We start from the raw sequence: 17,887 nt of genomic DNA on the forward strand, positions 1-17,887 counted from the left end.
GGAGGAGGAAGAAAGAAGAAGAAGAGGAAGCTGCTAAGAAGCCCCCGCTGCCGTTTTGGGGATATGGGTTTTTAAATGCGGGGAAAAAAAAAAAAAAAAAAAAAAAAAAAAAAGCAACAAAAATTCTGAGGCATCGAGGAAAGGTCTGCCTTGATGATCGGAATTGCAGGAGGGTCGTACGCCACTCTCCTTTTCCTTCCCCCTCTGCTTTTTTATATTTTTTCCCCCTTCTGCATGCAAAAGTTAATGTCGTCCCTTTTTTTTTCTTTTTTTTTTTTTTTCGTTTACTGTTGTGACTTTGCAATGGCGCGGAAAAGGGCTTTATTTATTTTTTGGGAGGGGGGACTATTTCTCCTCTATGCATTGCATGCGAATCCCCCTCCCCATCCCCTCCAACCCCTTCCCTCCCCACGCTTTGTGCCTGTTTAGGGGCATGTGTGTGCGTCTGTGTGTGGTTGTCGTGGGGTGGGGGGGTACTGGTGGTGTGTGTAAGACCGTGCTCTACTGGGAAGGGGTTGGAATTTTTTTTAGGAGTTTCCATAATGTATTTATTTCCCCCACCAGCACCCCCGCCTTATACCCCCTCTCCCGGCCCCCGCGTTGGTAGCCTATATGTGTTTATATGTGTAGGTGGCAGCTATGTGTGTGCCTGTGGAAATTGGGGGGGACACGACCCCCCCCCGCTTCGTAAATTGCAGGTTAAGTGGAGCTAGAGAGCAACACTGTAACCTTATGGGGATTTGTGTGTGTGCGTGTGAGTGTGAGCGCGTGTGTGCGCGGGGCTCCGCGGCCGCGCTCCTCGGGTGAACCGGGGGGCGCCGCTGCCCCGGGGTGGCCCCGGCGTGTTTTGACATTGAAAAGGACACGCAGCCCCGAAAAGCGGCGATTTGGGGGAACAACGAAGCGGGAGGACGGGGGTGCTGGGGGGGTAGTAATTAGCGAAGCGGGACACCTCCTCCCCCCTGTCCCCGCCGCCACCCCCACCGCGCTCGGGGGCTGGGTAATGGCTCTTAATAAGCCGGGGTTTGCCGCCCCCGGGACCCTGGTGGCCCCTTTTGCCCCCACGACTGGTGAAAGTGAAGTTCAGCTATGGACAGGCTGAAAAGCACCGATATTATGGGGCTGGGGGGTGGTTTGGGGAAGAGGGGGCAACACGCAGCCCTCAGCCGCGGGCGGCTATTGTCAACCCCAGCCCTGGCGCAAGGCTCCTGCCCAGCGCCGGGCATCCGCGTTCGCTCTCACACTCGCACTCACACTCACACCCCTTCCTCGGCGTGTTTCCCCGGCGGGCACCGGGAAATGGGTCCCCCGCGCCCCTCGTTGCCCCGGGTGTGAGCGTGTGTCAGTGTGAGCGAGTGTGTGTGTGTGTGTCCGTGTGAGCGTGTCCGTCTGTTCGCATCCCAGCATCCCACCGCCCCACCGGGCACGGCGCTCCCCGCGCTGCCCCTGCCTGCTGTATTTATGTCTCCAAAAGGCAGTTGAGAGAAGGATTTCCGATTCGTTTCCGCTTCAAATAAACGGCCCCGATAATCCCGGGCCTGACGCCTGATGCTCAAAGGGCACTTGGCCGCCGGGAGCCCAACCCGGGGAGGCGGGGGGAGACAGGGCACACTCGGCTCGGACACCCCCGGTGGGCAGGTTCCCCCCCCCGGCCTCGGGAGGGGTGATGCGGGGAGCTTCGTGCGTGGGGGACGCGCATGGGGGATGCATGGGGGGATGCGAGGGGAGTACCCACCCATTCCGGCGCCGTGGGGTGGCGGTGTCCCCGCGGCTGCCGTGAGCCGGGCTAACCCAGCCGGGCTCTGGGAGGAGTAGGACGATGGAAGGAGGAGGGTAGGGGAGTGTGGCAGGATGTTCCCCGATATACAGAGGTGTTTCATCAGCCACCGGCCCGCGGTGGCCCTGCTCTGGGGTGGGGGGGACCCGCCGTGTGTCCTTCTGTATCCGTCTGTCACACGGCAAAGGATGGAGAGGAGTGGGGAGAGGAGAGCGTAGAACCGGTCAGTGCTCCGCTGTCAGGGAGGGCATCTGAGCCTCCCGGTACGGATGGAATTCTCCCAAGAGGAAAGGGTTGCTGGCAAATCCAGTCCTGTGTGGAATATCATGGGCCCAAATGGGAACAATTACTGATTTGAAAGCCCCTGCATGCAGGACTAACTTGGTGCAGGCTTCAGAAATGGTATTATCAGGTGTATAGAGACAGGCAGTGATAGTATGAACCTGAGGAAACAAGTGGACCCTTTATTGTAGATAGCATAAAAATATCCTATCAGGGAATCATAGAATCACAGAATATTTGTTTGGAAGAGATGTTAAGTCTCGTTCCAACCCTGTTTTCCCTCAAGGCATGGACACCTTCTCCTAGACCAGGTTGCTTCAAGCCCCATCCAGCCTGGCCTTGAACACTTCCAGGGATTGGACACATTTATGGGAAAATGTGCAAGTGTGTGTTTCATGCACAGCTTTCTGCACTTCCTCAGCCTTTGCTGAGATTATGACCCTCATCAGAAGCTCCTTCCACTCAAAGGTGAAACTTTTTTCATCCCCATTTTTTTTTAGCTAGCTGAAAGGAGAAAAAAAAACCCATCCACACAATGGACTTGTACTTTAATCTGTGCTCTTAGCTCAGAAGGGTTATGTAAAAATGGGGGGGGGGAAAGAAAAGCAGAAACAGTCAGTGAATGGAGACTTCTCTTCCATCTCTTATTGGCTTTAACTTTTTTTTTTTTTCTAAACTTCTCAGACTCAAAGTTTTAATTGAAACCAGAAGTCTATTGAGAAGTAACTGAGCCAAGAAAACCTCTGTTTTCTCTGCAACTAGGGATGGGGAATAAATAATTTTTAGCTGATGTTATTTCAAGTCGTTTGTGCTTTTTGATTCCTGCCAAAAACCCAGCACAGATTATTAACACATTATCATTTTAGGAGGATGCACTTTTTGAAATGCTATAAAATGGTGTGTTAGGTTTGTGCAGAGCCATAAACTATGCTGGTTGTTGGCAAACAAAAGAAACAGTGGCCATGATTTATTAGTAATAATGATCATAACTGAGCTATTTAGCTTGACTTGATGTATACTGGTTTCTCTACTGACGTTGCTCTGTATTGTTTTCAATAATGTACTTTGATTAAGTTGGGAACTGTTCTTGTTTAACAACTGCTATCGCTGTGTGTTTAATTAAGCCAAGGAATTAAATGGTCAAAAATGTCCAACCATAATTCTTTGGCTTCAGATGCTGCTTAATCTCCTCTTCTGCTCTCTTTTGACCCATCCTTTGAGCTCCTTTTCCCCACCACACACACCTCTTAGGTGCAAGTGCCAATTTACCAACAGGACTCTTGTTTTCCATTACCAGATTTGCCTAATCCCAGTTTCAGTGACTTTTTTTTCCCTCTCAGTAGGGTTCAATTGCTCACACATAATCTTTCCCTTCTGTTTTCTTTCCCCTTTGGACAACACCCTCCAGGATTGAAAAACTCTTGCCTTCTGCCCTGAGACTTGCAATTACACAGCAATTTTGACTCTTGACCCAAGTAGTAGCAAGAAAGGCTATTGTCTAATGAACCACGTAAAAACAGTTCTGGGATCCAACAGATTGCTGTGATGGAAATGAAAGCTGTCCCACTGAACTGATGACTGATTTGTTTAACCATATGCCTACGCGGTTTTCCTTGCTCCCCATTAACTACCCATCTCTAGAGTATCTGTGATCTGTGGGTCTGAGACAATGCTGAAAGGCAGAATTAATAACTGGCAAAATGTGTCCCATGAAGCATGGAAGGACAGAGTTTAAGCTGTGTTCAGAAAACGCAGCACCATTTTTGCCTACCATAGCATGTAGGCACGCAGGGTTTTAGATTTGTAAGTACTGTGATTAATTATGCTTCTGCTGATAAGACAAGGGCAGCAAATGTGTGTAAAAATCATAGAATCAGAGAGCAATTTGCGTGGGAAGGGACCTTAAACCTCATCTCATTCCACCCCGTGCCATGGGCAGGGACAACTTCCACTATCCCAGGTTGCTCCAAGCCCCGTCCAACCTGGCCTTGGGCACTTCCAGGGATCCAGGGGCAGCCACAGCTGCTCTGGGCAAGCTGTGCCAGGGCCTTACCACCCTCACAGGGAGGAACATATTTCTAATATAGGTGACCTATAAAATAATATGTGGTCAGAGGAAATCCGTGGTAAGGTTTAGCCTCATTGCTGAGAAGTCCAGGAAATCTCAGTGCAGCATCCATCCAAAATTTAGATCTAGTCCAAAGCAAGAAAGGTGAGACTGTGGGAGAACCTTAGTGGAGAAGGTTCTCAGTGTTTTGCTGCAGGGCTTGTGGTTTCTACTGGGACTGGTTTTGCTGCTACTGTAGGTTCTGTTCTCATTACTTTCTCTCTTTCCAGCTTGATAAAAAAGAGTTTTCTTTCCCGTTATTCTTGCTGAGGAAATAAAATCACTTACGCTTTTAGGAAATTGTCACCTTGATTAAAGATGGACTTTAAAATCCCTCAATTCTGTGTTTGAGCCTGGGGGGAATGTCAGATCTGAAAGTGATTTCCAAACTTTTGATATTGGGACTCCTTTTTCCTGCTGATACAGACATGAAATCGGTTTGCAAGTGTGTGTGGTTAGCAACACCTGGAGACTGTTTCTTTCTCCTCCCAATGCGAAGGCTTCACCTGATGTGCTTTCAAAAGCTCATTGCATTTTTGGATCTGCTTAGAGGTCTGCTGTTTGCTGGGACCAAGCAGAGCTCTGCAACAGGCAACTGGATTCTGAATTCACATTAATTGATCGTAAAGAGTGCAAAGTTAAGGGAGTGCAAAGTTAAGGGAATAAACAGCTGGGGGAATAAAGGAAGACAAAATAATTTCTTAAATTGAATAAAAGCAGTCAGAGAATAATACAGCTTATCTTTCAGAGCTGAGGAAATGAGTGAAGGAAGTAGCTAATTTCTGTTTATCAGCTCTTGAGAGAGAGCACAGTTAGGAGCTATTTTGCCCTTGTGGAGCTGGATTTACTTTGGAGGAGAGATTGTCCAAATACAATGGTGAGCTTTTAAGTAAGGTTTGGGACAACTGAGTATGAAAAGAAATCTTCTGACATTTCATTTAGGGTTTTATTGTCTTTCATGTCTCTCCAAAAGACCAAATAGAAACTTGGAAGAAGAATGCGTGACCAAAGAGGAAGGTGGCCAGGGAAGTACTCTGGGAATACAGACCCTGGTGCTGCTCACAGATCTCTGGGTCAGGTTTACTCTTGCTTAAGAGTAGGCACAGTGGGCCTTGTGCACTTGTCCATCCAGCTCAAGGGTTTTTCAGGGAAAATAGAAGTTGTGCAGGTGGTGAGGGTGAGCCTGAGTTATCTTTGCTGTGTAGGGCTGCTGAGTCTAATGCACTCTTTTGAAAGTGAGCACAATGTGTGGAAAAGCCATGCAAGAAGAGACCAATTTCCATGCAAACATGAGGTCAGAAGGTGGTGGCAAGGCTCTGACCTTTCCTGGTGAGCACCAGAGCATGAGGTGGCCCAAGGTTTGGCTCCGCAGTATACGGGGAGGAGCTGGGATTGTGGCTAAATACTGCTGTGGGGTGACTTATTCAGCTCCTCAGTGCCTCTGAAGGAGTGAATTCCTGTTTCCGTAAGGGTTGCTGCACAGTCCTGGGCAGATAAGGGCTCTGTGAGGATGGCAGCAATGAGAGCAAAGTTTCCTCTACTGTAGTATGATATAACCTGTAACAGTGCTTGGGAAAGCTTTTCAGAAGAATGTGTGGTAGGCAAGTAAGGAGTAACCCAGGACTCACTCAAATACCTCAATATTAAAGATGGGTTAAAGATCGGAAGCCTGAGGTTTTAAGCTACTTTGAAATTTTTGTTAGCCTTAACCTTTAAAACTGATATATATATGTATACAATGAATCACTCTCTTTCTGTCCTGGCATTTTAGCAGATGGAGAAGCCAGTTTTAAGATGGAAGGGAGAAAATGATGATACTCAAACCAGAGGTCAAGCTGCAAGGCGTTACAGGCACGTCTTCCCTCCATATGAATCCACATATCCTGAATGTCCCACTTATGTGATTTCTAAGACTTGGACACTGGCCTAACTTCCCTCTGTGTTTCCAGACCCAGCATATTCTGGAGTGATGCTGTGATCCATGCCTACCTCTCCTCAAGACTTCCTAAATACTTGGCTTTGGAGAATGCAGTGGGGTTTCCTCTGAAACTCCTGTGAAATCCTATTAGTTTCCTAGACACAGAAATCCTTCCTGTAGCATTTTTTCTTTTTTTTTTTTTTTTTTTTTCCTTTTTTTTTTTTTTTTTTTTTCCTGTCTAAAGCCTTCATATGGAGCTCTATAATGGGGATTCAATAGAATTCTGTAAGGGGAATCGTTCTCTGCTGAATTCCTCAGTTCTTTTTCAGAAGGGATCAGAGACACAAAGCTTAACTGGGGGAGTTCAGTAAGTGTTCAAACAGTATTGTACACATGTAAAGTGTTGTAGCAGGTATCTGGGCAAAGTGTTACTATACATGTCCATTGTTCCTAAGGTTGCAAATCAGTTTAAAATATTAACCCATACGTTCACATCCTTGTAATTTCCATAAATCTTTACCTAATGGGTTGAAAAATGTCATGCTTTCCCTCTGCTTTATGACAGTGTTCTTCCTGAGAAGCTGAGTAAGTCTCTCCAGCAATCAGTTTTTTTCAATTTATTCACAAAAAGTGAGAGTGGAAAGAGGAAACACTTTCCCTTTTTGAATTATTCTAACTACATGCTTTTGAAGAGGACAGCAGTCTCTATCTTATGGATATAGGGCTTCTTGATGGCCTCTGCAATCTTTTGGTCTTTCAGTGAGATAAAATTTGGAGGCTGTGCTTTCTGATGCCATGGCAGATTAGAGCATAGACATCCTGAAGTCAATGATATTCTTGTAGTCTGTTTGCTTAAATAGAAGAGCAATGTCCCAACAAATCCCACTGGATAGGAGTCATAAATGACATTTCTTTAGAGGTGCTGGTTACATTAGATTAGAGTTCTACGTCATAGGAGATACTCACAGGACCATGAGTCCTGCTCCACCACATCTACCACCAGCATTGAAGAGACATCTTCTCTTAAAACATGCTGTCTTCTAGGTGTGACTTTCAGGACAGAACATTTTCTTCACCCTTAGCTCAGCAAATAGACCTCCCAAGGCCCTTAAATGAAAACCTTTGAAAAAGGAGCAGTATGAGCAACAATTAAAATAACAATAAGCTGCATCATGGTCCTAGATAGGAACTGGGAACTTATTCAAACCCACACCCCTCTCCAGCTGGGGAGCAGCAGTACCAACACCTCAGTTCAGGGTTCTCTTGACCCATCAGAGCCCACAGACCAAACTTTGCTTGTTTGGGATCTAAGTGAAGGATTCAGATTAAGAGACTGCAATCCCTAGGTCATTGATGAAGAGAGGTGGCACCCATGACTGACTTGACTTTGGATTCCCCCCAAATGTCAATCCCATCCCAACCTTTAACATCCTCATGGAGTCAGTGGTGTTACAAGTATTACCAATGTGAGGAAATGGCCTCAAGTTGCTCCAGAGGAGGTTTAGATTAGATAGCGGGAATAAATTGTTTCCTGGAGGGTTGGTCAGGCATCACAACAGGCCGCCCAAGGAAGTGCTAGAATCATCATGCTTGAAGTGCTCAAAAAAATGTGTGGCTGTGGCACTTGGGGACATGGGGTGGCCTTGGCAGTGCTGGGGGAATGGTTGGAGTCCATGATCTTAAAAGGCTTTTCCAACCTTAATGATTCTATGATTCTAAGGGAGTAACAGTCCAAAGTCCTGGTCCCACTTCAATAGGGATTCAAGTGGTGAATCTGGGGCTCCTGACCCTCTCTGCTGCCTTGGAGGGAGCCTGATGTGTGCAAAGAGCACAGTGAAGTAATTGAGCTGGAGAGGCCTTTCAGGCGTGCGGATACTCAGCAGGCTTTTAACTTCTTCTGACTCAACTTCACCCAGCACTTCTGTAACCACTTCCTCTTCAGCCTCATTAAAGGCAAAGGTGCTCCTTCCCTTTGCCCAGAGCAGCTGTCAGTTATCTTGCCTTTATTCCTGGCCTCAGGTCTTCCCACCAGCATGCTCCCAGCTAATGTTTTTGTGCCTCTTGATATCACTGTCCCAGCACTGTGGGCTGCTCTTTGTCCCATGTGCATCCAGCTGCATCCACTTGTGTCCTGTGCTGCTTTTGCCTCATGATTTTTCTTCTTCTTGTTCTATCCATGAGGCCTTAAGGGAATTTCTTGTATTGCTGGCCCCAGCACTCTCATTCCCCAAAACACTGATGTACTCTGCAGGACAAAGCAGCCCCAATTCCTTCCTCTAAATACCCCCAAGTTATTGCTATTCTTCTTGTATGCCCTTTAGACACCTTGTTTTCTCACGGTCCCCCTTTGACACTGGGGATGCTCGGTGTATTACACAGCACCAAGCAAGACACTGCTGCTTACTCAGCATGGAAACGCACAGTGCAGTCCTGGATGGACAAAATCCAACCTTTCCTACTCCCAGCATCATTTGAAGCATGCAGAATGGAATAACATGGGATGTGTTTTTTGCACAGGCTCCAGACTGGGCACGGGACAAACCCTGGACGGAAGCCTTTTAGGTCCTCCTTCTGCCATCATTTATGGCTCTGAGGAATGGATGCTGAGCCAAGACATGGTTCATTCCCAATCAGATTTGTTGTTAGATTTTATTTATTTCTTTGTTTTTCCCAAAGGAAGAGGAAGCTGGTCTATTTGGCACATGTGCAAGCAAAAATGAAATAATGGAGAAGGGAAAAAATAAAAGGTGAAAGAAGGAGTCCCGTGGCAGCAGCAGTAAATAAAAACAAAACTCTCATTAATGATTTATAAAGAGAAATAATTTTTCCACACATTTCATGGTGCAGGGGGAAATGTTTGATCGGAGGGAGAAGAAGAGATTATTGCCCTGACATGACGGTGTTAGAAGGAGACGACTGTGTATGATGGCAGCTCTCCAAGAGCAGAGTCAATCTAGGAAAGTTTGGTAACACAGATGATGGAATTGTGGAGGGTTTTGCTTTCTGTGGCTGATCTCTGTGCCAATAACCTTTCCCTAAATACCCATAAAACTTTCCATTTGTAGCCTGGAGTAGCTGCCGCTACCTCCAGGATGGTGTGCTTGGCAAGAGCTGGCTGGAACGGAGTAAGTATTTAAGTCCTCTTCTGTGCACATTGACACTTCCTCCCAAAGAGTTTTATAGCTGTTGTTAATGGAATAAGTTTTATCCTTGCAGTGGCACATACTGGTGCATCCAGCAGAGTGCTTGGGGTGGTCTCTTGTGTCATCCCAGGAGTCACCTCTGTACACCACGCTGAGAGTGATGATGATTGGTCTGGGAGCTCAGCAACCTGGTGTTGACCTGACTTAGGCAAATCTACCGGCTTGGTTTTTTGTGTTGTAATGAGCTGAGGAGCAACTGGCATCTCTTTCTGCTTATCAGTGTCCTGGACACCTGATCTTCACAAGGAAAATGGGCAAAAACCACACGCCAGCTCTTGATGTCATTAGGATTAAATGCTAGACCTTGATTTCCTAGAGAAGTTGTGAATGCCTGGAAGTATTCCAGGTCAGGTTGGATGGGGCTTGGAGCAACCTGGTTGGTCTAGTGCAAGGTGTCCCTGCCCATGGCAGGGGGTTGGAAAAAGATGGTCGTTAAGGTGTCTTTCAACACAAACCAAACTTTTGTTGTCTGCCACAGAGGGAACAAGTGGAAGGAGTTTGATCATTTTGGAGACCAGAAGTCTCTGTGAGGAGGTGTTCACAAGTCTGATGATTGCACTCCCTTTCCCAACACTGTGATACAGCTTTAGGTTATGACTGAGTAAGTTTACAAAACCTTGGTAGACTTCTCAGGCAGGAGCTTGTAAAAGTCCTTGGGCAGCATGATGGGTACCTCTCCTCCTCCTGCAGATTGGTGGTTTGCTACGCTGGTGGTTGCCACAGCTGTACCTTGGGCAGTGTTGCTTTTATTGTCCTTGTGATTTATGGCCGTGTCAGTTGTTTAATCATTCAGTTGGCCCTCCTGCAAGCCCTGTATGATAGTTACTTACATAGAAAGGTGACTATCTGATCTAATTATAAAGTCTCAAACCTAATTATAGAGTCAGATATGATTCCATAATCTACTCTAAATGTGTCTATGTTGAGAAGACAGATATGTGTGTGTGTAATGTGCACACTTACATGCCTCTGTAATTACAGATGTTCTTGGATTTTCATTTATTTCTGCCCCTTTGTCTTGGGGAGGATGCTTGCAGCTTCATCTGGCTGTGACAGATATTTGGTTTACCATGTCTTTTTCCCTCCAGTGTGGCCTTTCCTAGCTCTCTTTGCCAGGCTTGCACACACTGAGGCAGAGCCGTCAGTCAGTGCTGCTCAGGAGGTGCAGAGGGATGGTAGCCCTTGGACTCAGCACAGTCTGATGGAAGCAAGTGAAGATTACATTTCTGGCAACTGCCATTAGCTCTTGCTCCTTGTTTTCATGTGGATAACCTGCATCTGGGACAGCTTTCATCCTGTCCTTTTGTACAAAGTCCTCACATAATCTATGCAAAATCAGAGGTAAAGCTGGAAGGATTGGAACAAAAGCAGATTTGAAAGTAGGGGGACCATGCAAAGAGGAATCACATTTCTTCTTCTAATTCACCCTATTAATGAATTACATACCTTAGTTAGATGGACACAAGGCAGGTGACAGGGAGAGGGTGTTTCCTACGTGATCCATAATGTGGACAGAAAATAACTGCCACAGTCATTATTTGAGCTCCCTGCCAAAGCTGGGTTGCTCTTTCAGAGTATCATGGCTTCAGGAAGTACATGAGGCTGTGGTCCAAAGCTGCCATAAATCTAGCTCCAAAAAAAAAAGCAGTTATTTAATTTTATCCCAGAAGACTTTGTATTTTATCATTTTATGTCACTTTTCTGCACCACACTGGCTTTATGGCTTACAAGTTTTCCTATCGTCTGGAACTGGCTTTATGTCATCACAATGAAAATTTTAAGCTTCATATTGTGTGCTTTTCCATTCCACAGAAGTGTGATCAGATGCCTGTTCCTGATCAGCATCAAAGTCATGCTGCTGGCTATCTGGCAGTGCATGGACAGAGACCACAACCAAGCATGAATTTCCAATATTTTTCTTTTGCAAAACAATAGTGAAGAAATAGGGTGGGGCATTTTTGTACTCCAGTATGGGTTAACTGGGTTCAGTGCAGCTTGTCACATGCTGGGATGTTGGGTTTTTAAGACCCATGATGAATTCTGAAGTTTTGTAGACACTGCACGTTTCTGACCAAAACTTGCTCTTGGCTGTAACATGTGCTGTCCATTGGCCTCTGGCGCAGAGGCAGCTGCATTTCCACAGTGCCATAAATGACCATGGAAGCAACCTGGGAGTCTTTGGAGTGAAAGGTGATATCTCATCATTAAACACTGCTGTACAGTGCTTTGTGGTGAATGATTTCAGAGGGATGGAAAGTAAAGAGGGTTCCAGGAATCCTGATATTTTGCAGAGATTAGGGATTTAACGCAATGTCCCATGGAAGAGTGCAAGAATCAAAGGCAACACGATAGACACAGAGTCTGAAAAGTTGTGACCTCTGCTTTGCATTCCCTATGAGCCTCAGACTTGTGCCTTAGTTTCCCCTTATGTGAACCTGTTCAGCAGACATTTTTTCTTTTTCACCCATTCACTTTGGATTCTATGAACGATATTAAAGCGGTCTTAGTAGTTACAGCGGTATTAGTGTAGAAGGGATTTCGGCAGCACCGCTTAAAATCGCTCCCAAATCCCTGCTGGTGTCCCTAGTGCTTGAGCAGTTCAGAGGAACAGCAGAAACACCAGGCAGCTGAACCTGCCTTGCTTGCATGTGTCAAAACTGTGTTTGCTTGCTACTAATGTGGTTTAGTATCACAGAATCACAGAACCACTAAGGTTGGAAAAGACCTCCAAGATTATTGAGTCCAAGCTTAAGGCAAAAGCCATGCCAAGTATTATGTTCACTTTCATTTCACAGAGAATCCCAAACAGGGGAATTTCTCCTCCCTCCGATTGGCTCTCACTTCTGTTTTTGTCCTCGGCAAATTTTCACTTTAATCACTTTATAGCCCTGGCATCTGAATACTTACAAGCACCAGGTTGCCTGAGGCAGGAGAAGGGAGAGTATTCAGAAACCGTAATAGGAGACATCCAGTATGACCCAAAGGAAGGTCTTGTACTTAAAGGCCTTTTCCTCCAGAACAGGTGCCCAGAGGAGCTGATAAGAAACGTGAGCACTGGCAACAAGGCTGAGGAAGCAGGCGTTTGATTATTTCTCAGTACTTATCAGAGGAAGCATGAATCTCTCCCTAATTAAGAGCTAATGCCAACTTCTGTGAAATTTATTGTCATTCACCTGTGAATTATCCTCCTCAAATTTAACTTGACTGCAGGAAACCTGCTAGCAATAACACTTTCCCTTGTGAGCTTAATTTGGATGGTAAAATGCCTCTGTAGCTGCTCATTGAACGGGACTTGATGCTGGTGAGCATTGGAGGCTTGGAAGGGCAGCTTAGGTCAGCACTTAGAAGTTTAGACAGACCTCATGTCCTGGGTATTAAAAATAGAAATGGAGCTCTTCCAGCAACAGGATAAGGAGGAATGGCTTTAAACCAACAGAGAGTTGGTTTGAATCGGATATTGGGAAGAATGTATGTTGATATTGAGGGTGGTGAGGCCCTGGCACAGGTTGTCCGGAGAAGGTGTGGCTGTCCCATCCCTGGAAGTGTTCAAGGCAAGGTTGAACAGCCCTTGGAGAAACCTGGGATAGCGAAAGGTGTCCCTGCCCATAGCAGGAGGTGGAATTGGATGAGCTTTAGCATCCCTTCCAACGCAAACCATTCCATGACTCTGTGATTCTCCTTGCAGGCACTCTGGAGAGGGGAGGTTTCCAGTAGAGGTTACATGTTCAGAGGCCTGAAGTGAGGTTTCTAATTAGTCAAAGTACAGGTAGCCTGCCCAAACTAGAAAGACGGGTATGATGTCCCTGCACCCAAGTCATTTAACTATTAACCCTGAAGGAGAGTAAGGAGATATCTAAAACAATGACCCAGTTAATTCTGGGTGCAGCATTTGAGTGCAGGGTTATTTGTTGCTACCTGTGGGTCTGGTGATATCATCTGCAGACTCTTGGCAGAACAGGAGGCTAATATTTTTAAGTTGGGTTTAAGGTGGATTTGGCATGAATTTGTCTGACATGGCTGTAATGCAATGACTTTATTTATCTGTTGCTTGTTTATGCCGACCTGGAGGCACACGGCCAAGCAGGGATGAGTGTTTGGACATTATGACCCAACGTTTGAGTCCAAGACCCACAACCAGACTTTGGAGCAGAAACCTGGCTTTTTATTCACCCTCCATAAAACATTACCCAGTGGCTCAAAACCTGAAGGACTCCTCCTGTCCTGGAATCGTGAGCTGCATTTAAGCTCCCGTTCAGTTGAGGGTCCCAAGAGGGCTGGTTCATTATGGCAGTGGTCGCTTCCTTGCACCCTCGGTGCTTGCAGGCTCATCCTGCTGAGCTGCTCCAGAGCCTGCTCTTTGCAGCCAGCAGCGAGAGAGGTTAAAAGCCTGTGGGCGGAGGCCGGCACAGAGTGCCCATTGTACATGCGTGCATACCAGAGCGGTAACTCCCTGGAATGCTGCACCACCGAGCTTTTACCACCTTGTGTTTGTGCTGCAGCCCAGCAGAGTGTGTACATTGTGTCCCTCTCCACGTAGATTAACAATGCAAAATGGCAGATAAATAAGAGGGCTCTTTTTTTTTTCTTTTTCTTGATTGGGCCGGTTGGAAGAGGAAGGTGTCTCTGCCTCCCATCACCTTCACAGGCACAAGGAGAGGCAAGGTGCAAAGTCAGTCAATTAGGTGGAGCAGCTCCTCCCAACTGGGTGGCTTTCACGTACTAATTGTGTTAGTAATTAGCAACTACCACACGGTTTGGGTTCAAAACAATGTAAGGGCATTAACTAACCCACCCTACAATGGGTTTGAAGGATGTAAGTGTGATCCTTGTTTCCCAGGGGTGAAATGGAGAGACTGGCTGACCATAGGGTGAGTCAGGGTAGGCCTGCAGGAGACCTTGGGTCTGTTAATTACTCAAGATCATCTCAAATGAGACTAGTGACACCAGCTCTGGGAAATTAGTCTCTCCACTATTGCCAGGAGATGTGCAAATTAAGAGTTTTTGTGGTGTATTTCTATCTCCTGTGAGTTGCAGAAACCATCCCTAAGGCCAGATGGCAATTCAGGCTCCAAGTTGTTTCTCTCCCTTTTTTTTTTTCTTTCTTTTTTTTCTTTCTGCTTGGGTTGTCAGCTTGTGCTATTTATGGGAAGTTTATTTGAACTTGTGTCTTCTGGGACCTGGGTGGAGGTTCCCTAGTGATTTCATGGAGCTCTAGGATGCTTAGGACTTTCCACTTGTAGACATACATGCCCAGGTCAGACAAGTGACACATGGTCACACTCCAGTGCAAATGTGGATCTACAACTAATAAAAGGCTCTTGTTATTACTTCTTGTTGAATTTCAAGCTCCTGCAAGGTACCTATAAAAAGCAAAAATAAGCCAGTGGTACAAGGACAAGTGTTTTTTCTGGGTGAGCTGTGCTTTAGAGTAGTGTATATTGGCACTGCTGTGCTGATTTGGTGATAGGCAGCAAGATAATTTTGGGGTTTTTTCTTTATGGTATATCACTGCCAAGAATGACCTGGCTGTGCTCAGATCTTGATGGCAGTTGGTCAAGTGCAGCTGAGCTAATCCAGCAGGGAGCTACTCCTGGTACAACCTCTGTTTCAATTGAACATTCACAGCTTCTCCCTTTAGCTGAGATTTTGTAAGGTACCAAGTAGGAGTGTTTCTACCTCAAAGGGTTCCACCTCTGATGTTCTAAAGGAAGATAAAACTTGCAAGGTTGAGAGCACAGTCTGTGCATCATCCAGCCCCAGGCTTCACCACAGAGCAGTGGTACCCAGGGGCATCAGGAACTCTGGAAAACCTTGAGTTTAGCTTTCCTCCACACACCTCAATAGTTGGGACACTGACATGCCCTGCAAGAAGCCCAGGTGGATGCTCCTGCAATTCCAGCATCCCATAGAGCACCTTGGACTGCAGTTGGTCTGTAATGAATTATTCATCCAAAGCAGGATTCCCCTCAGAGTAGCTGGCAGCCAAGGGCATGTCTCTCTCATACCTGGGAATTGAGAAAACAGAGAGTTTGAAACTCTGATGCTGATTCAGAGGGCAGCACCACGTTTTCTGTGCTCTGATCACTGGGTTGTTTAACCCATGGCAAGTGTCTGAGTTTACTTTTTCCCCCTCTGGAAACCCTGTGACAGTGAGCACGTTGAGGTAATGAGGAGCTTCATGGGTGTGGAGAGCTGGCTGTCCTCTCGTTCATTGCATAAGTCGAGTTGAAGATGTTTGCATTTAGACAACACTTTGGATGTGGTTTTTTAAATATATATTCATTGTCATCAATTTAACAATACACATGGCTATTGTTCCTTGCTTTGTGAATTCAGATCCAGCCCTTGGAAGTGCTGGTCAGCTTTGGTTCCCATTGTGCTTCAAGGAAAGCCCTTGAGATGCTGCAGGGGAAGCCTGAGTGTGCCCTGTGCCCTGTTTCAGTCATCTCCACACTCATTTGATATATGTGTGTGTGTGTGTATACGTGCTAACTTCCTCTTTATTTTTTCCTTTCTTTTGACAGTGGCACATTTGGTCTCTTCTGAGCATCTTGCAGCCTCTGGGTGACCAGGACATTGAATTTGGTGGACAGTTGCCATTCACTCCCTGGGATCATATCTGCCCTTGCTCCCCTCATCCCCTCCTGTACTCCCCTTCCCTCCGACCAAACTCCAGGACGTTGTGGTATTGCTATGGAGCCCAGAGAGACTTTGAGCAGCTCCCGGCAAAGGGGGGGTGAGGCAGACTTTCTGCCAGCTGCTGTCACCTCCACAAAGCCTTCGCCTGTCTCGGGCTGCGCAGGGGAGACGATGCTGCCTTCATCAGGCGCGGGGAAAGGGATCCCGGTGAGCAGTGAGAGGCTGGAGCCTGAGGAAGAGGATGAGCTCGGTTCCGGAAGAGATGTGGATTCTACTTCCAATGCAGACAGTGAGAAATGGGTGGCAGGAGATGGCCTGGAGGAGCAGGAGTTTTCCATCAAGGAGGCTAACTTCACAGAGGGGAGTTTAAAACTAAAGATCCAGACCACCAAGAGAGCGAAGAAGCCCCCAAAGAACTTGGAGAACTATATTTGCCCTCCTGAGATCAAAATCACCATCAAGCAGTCTGGGGAACAGAAGCTTTCCAGAACTGGGAAAAATAGCAAAACAGCTAAAGAGGAGGACAGATCACACTCCAAAAAGAAGGTAGGTTCTGTTCTTTCACATATTTCTAGTTTCTCCCAGAAGCAGAGGGAGCAAGGAGGAAAAAAATCTCCTCAAACAATTTGTGTCCAAGGCATAACCTTTGCAAGATTTGGCCTTGCAGGAGCGCAGGGCAAGGACCATCCTGCACTGCCACATATGCATTGGGAATGATCTTGAGCTATCCTTCAGATGAGCCAATTCAGAAGAGATCAAAAGTTCAACCAGGCCTCTTCTATTTTTGTATGTAATTGAGTTTTGAGATTAATGATTACATGACTGAGAAATGAAGGAGCCCACTTCTAAACTGCTTTGTGCCTGAGCACTAATGCTCAAGCCTTTTGGCAGTTAAAGCATTCAACTGCATTTTTAAAATAGAGGTATGTGCACGGTGAACAATTGAATTCATTCCTGTATTCTGGGTGATGGGCTCCATTATTCTTGATTACAGCATTGTGTGAGTAGTGCTATAGTTATGCTACAGAAAATACTTCCATTATAAGTCTCATTTTCTTCCAGATGCATATCATTTTCTTGAAATAGCCTTCTGCAGAGAAATTTTTGGTACTTAAATCTGGGTAAAAATTGAACTTTTTTTTTTATTTTTTCACTTATTCAAGGATGAGAAAAGAAAGAAAATCCTTTCTTTGTATGAGCTGTTTTCAGGAGCAGCCTTTTGATTTGCTCTTGGCTTGATTTTTCTGTAGTGTTGCCTACACTTAGTACACAGACCAAATTTAGTTTGAGTGTATTAAGCAGTGCTGGTGGGGACCCAAATTGTTGGGTTAGTGGTATTTTCTGTCCTAGGCATTAACCAAGTAGTTTTGGTCAGGTTACAGTACAAATACTTCACCTCTTCCTCCTTAGTAGCACATGGGCTTCATGAGTTCAGACAGGAACACAGACTTGATAAAAGATGCACAAATGTCTCCAAAACCTGGAGAAATTAATCTCAGATTTAGGCTGTCAGTGATTAGGGTTTGGTTTTCCTCTTCATGCAGCTTTGATCCCTCTTCTCCCATACCTTACAGATGTGATGGGTACTCAAAGGGCAATGTGAAGTCTTGAGGAGGCTAATTGTCACCACCTCTTCCTGGAGAAATCCTCCTCAGCAGACTGACTTAGACCAAAATTTTCATAACTCAAAATCACTTTTTTAAGCATCGACATTTCCCACCGACTCAAGGCAGAGCCCAGGGAGATTAACATCACTCAGTCTTAGAGTACTTTTCTTACAAGCTGAACTTGAAAACAAACCAAAAAATCCCCAAATGAAGGGGATTTTTTTTCTCAGAATCTTCTAAATGGTGTAGTGTATGGGCATGAAAGAAGTAGCTCTTTTTAACACAGCAGAGGTTTGGCCCGATAACACTTTGAGAAGAGATTTTCCCACCTACTGAAAAGGATGGGCTGCCTTC

The 17,887-nt window shown here is 45.9% G+C and overlaps 1 protein-coding gene across 3 annotated transcripts in view; it reads left to right on the plus strand.

The window, feature by feature from the left end:
- The window catches only part of SETBP1 (SET binding protein 1), a 268,541-nt gene continuing 250,654 nt past the window's right edge, over positions 1-17,887 (plus strand). For all 3 annotated transcript variants that reach the window (XM_042028772.1, XM_042028773.1, XM_042028774.1), the window contains exons 1-2: positions 1-67; positions 15,812-16,472. In XM_042028772.1, coding sequence (XP_041884706.1) covers positions 15,981-16,472 — 492 coding nt within the window. In that variant the 5' untranslated portion in view covers positions 1-67; positions 15,812-15,980. The remainder of the gene's footprint in view (positions 68-15,811; positions 16,473-17,887) is intronic.

This window comes from Corvus kubaryi, unplaced genomic scaffold (genome assembly GCF_017639235.1).
Source record: "Corvus kubaryi isolate FWS band 111438036 unplaced genomic scaffold, C.kubaryi_AGA036_p1.0 37308, whole genome shotgun sequence".
NCBI lineage: Eukaryota > Metazoa > Chordata > Aves > Passeriformes > Corvidae > Corvus > Corvus kubaryi.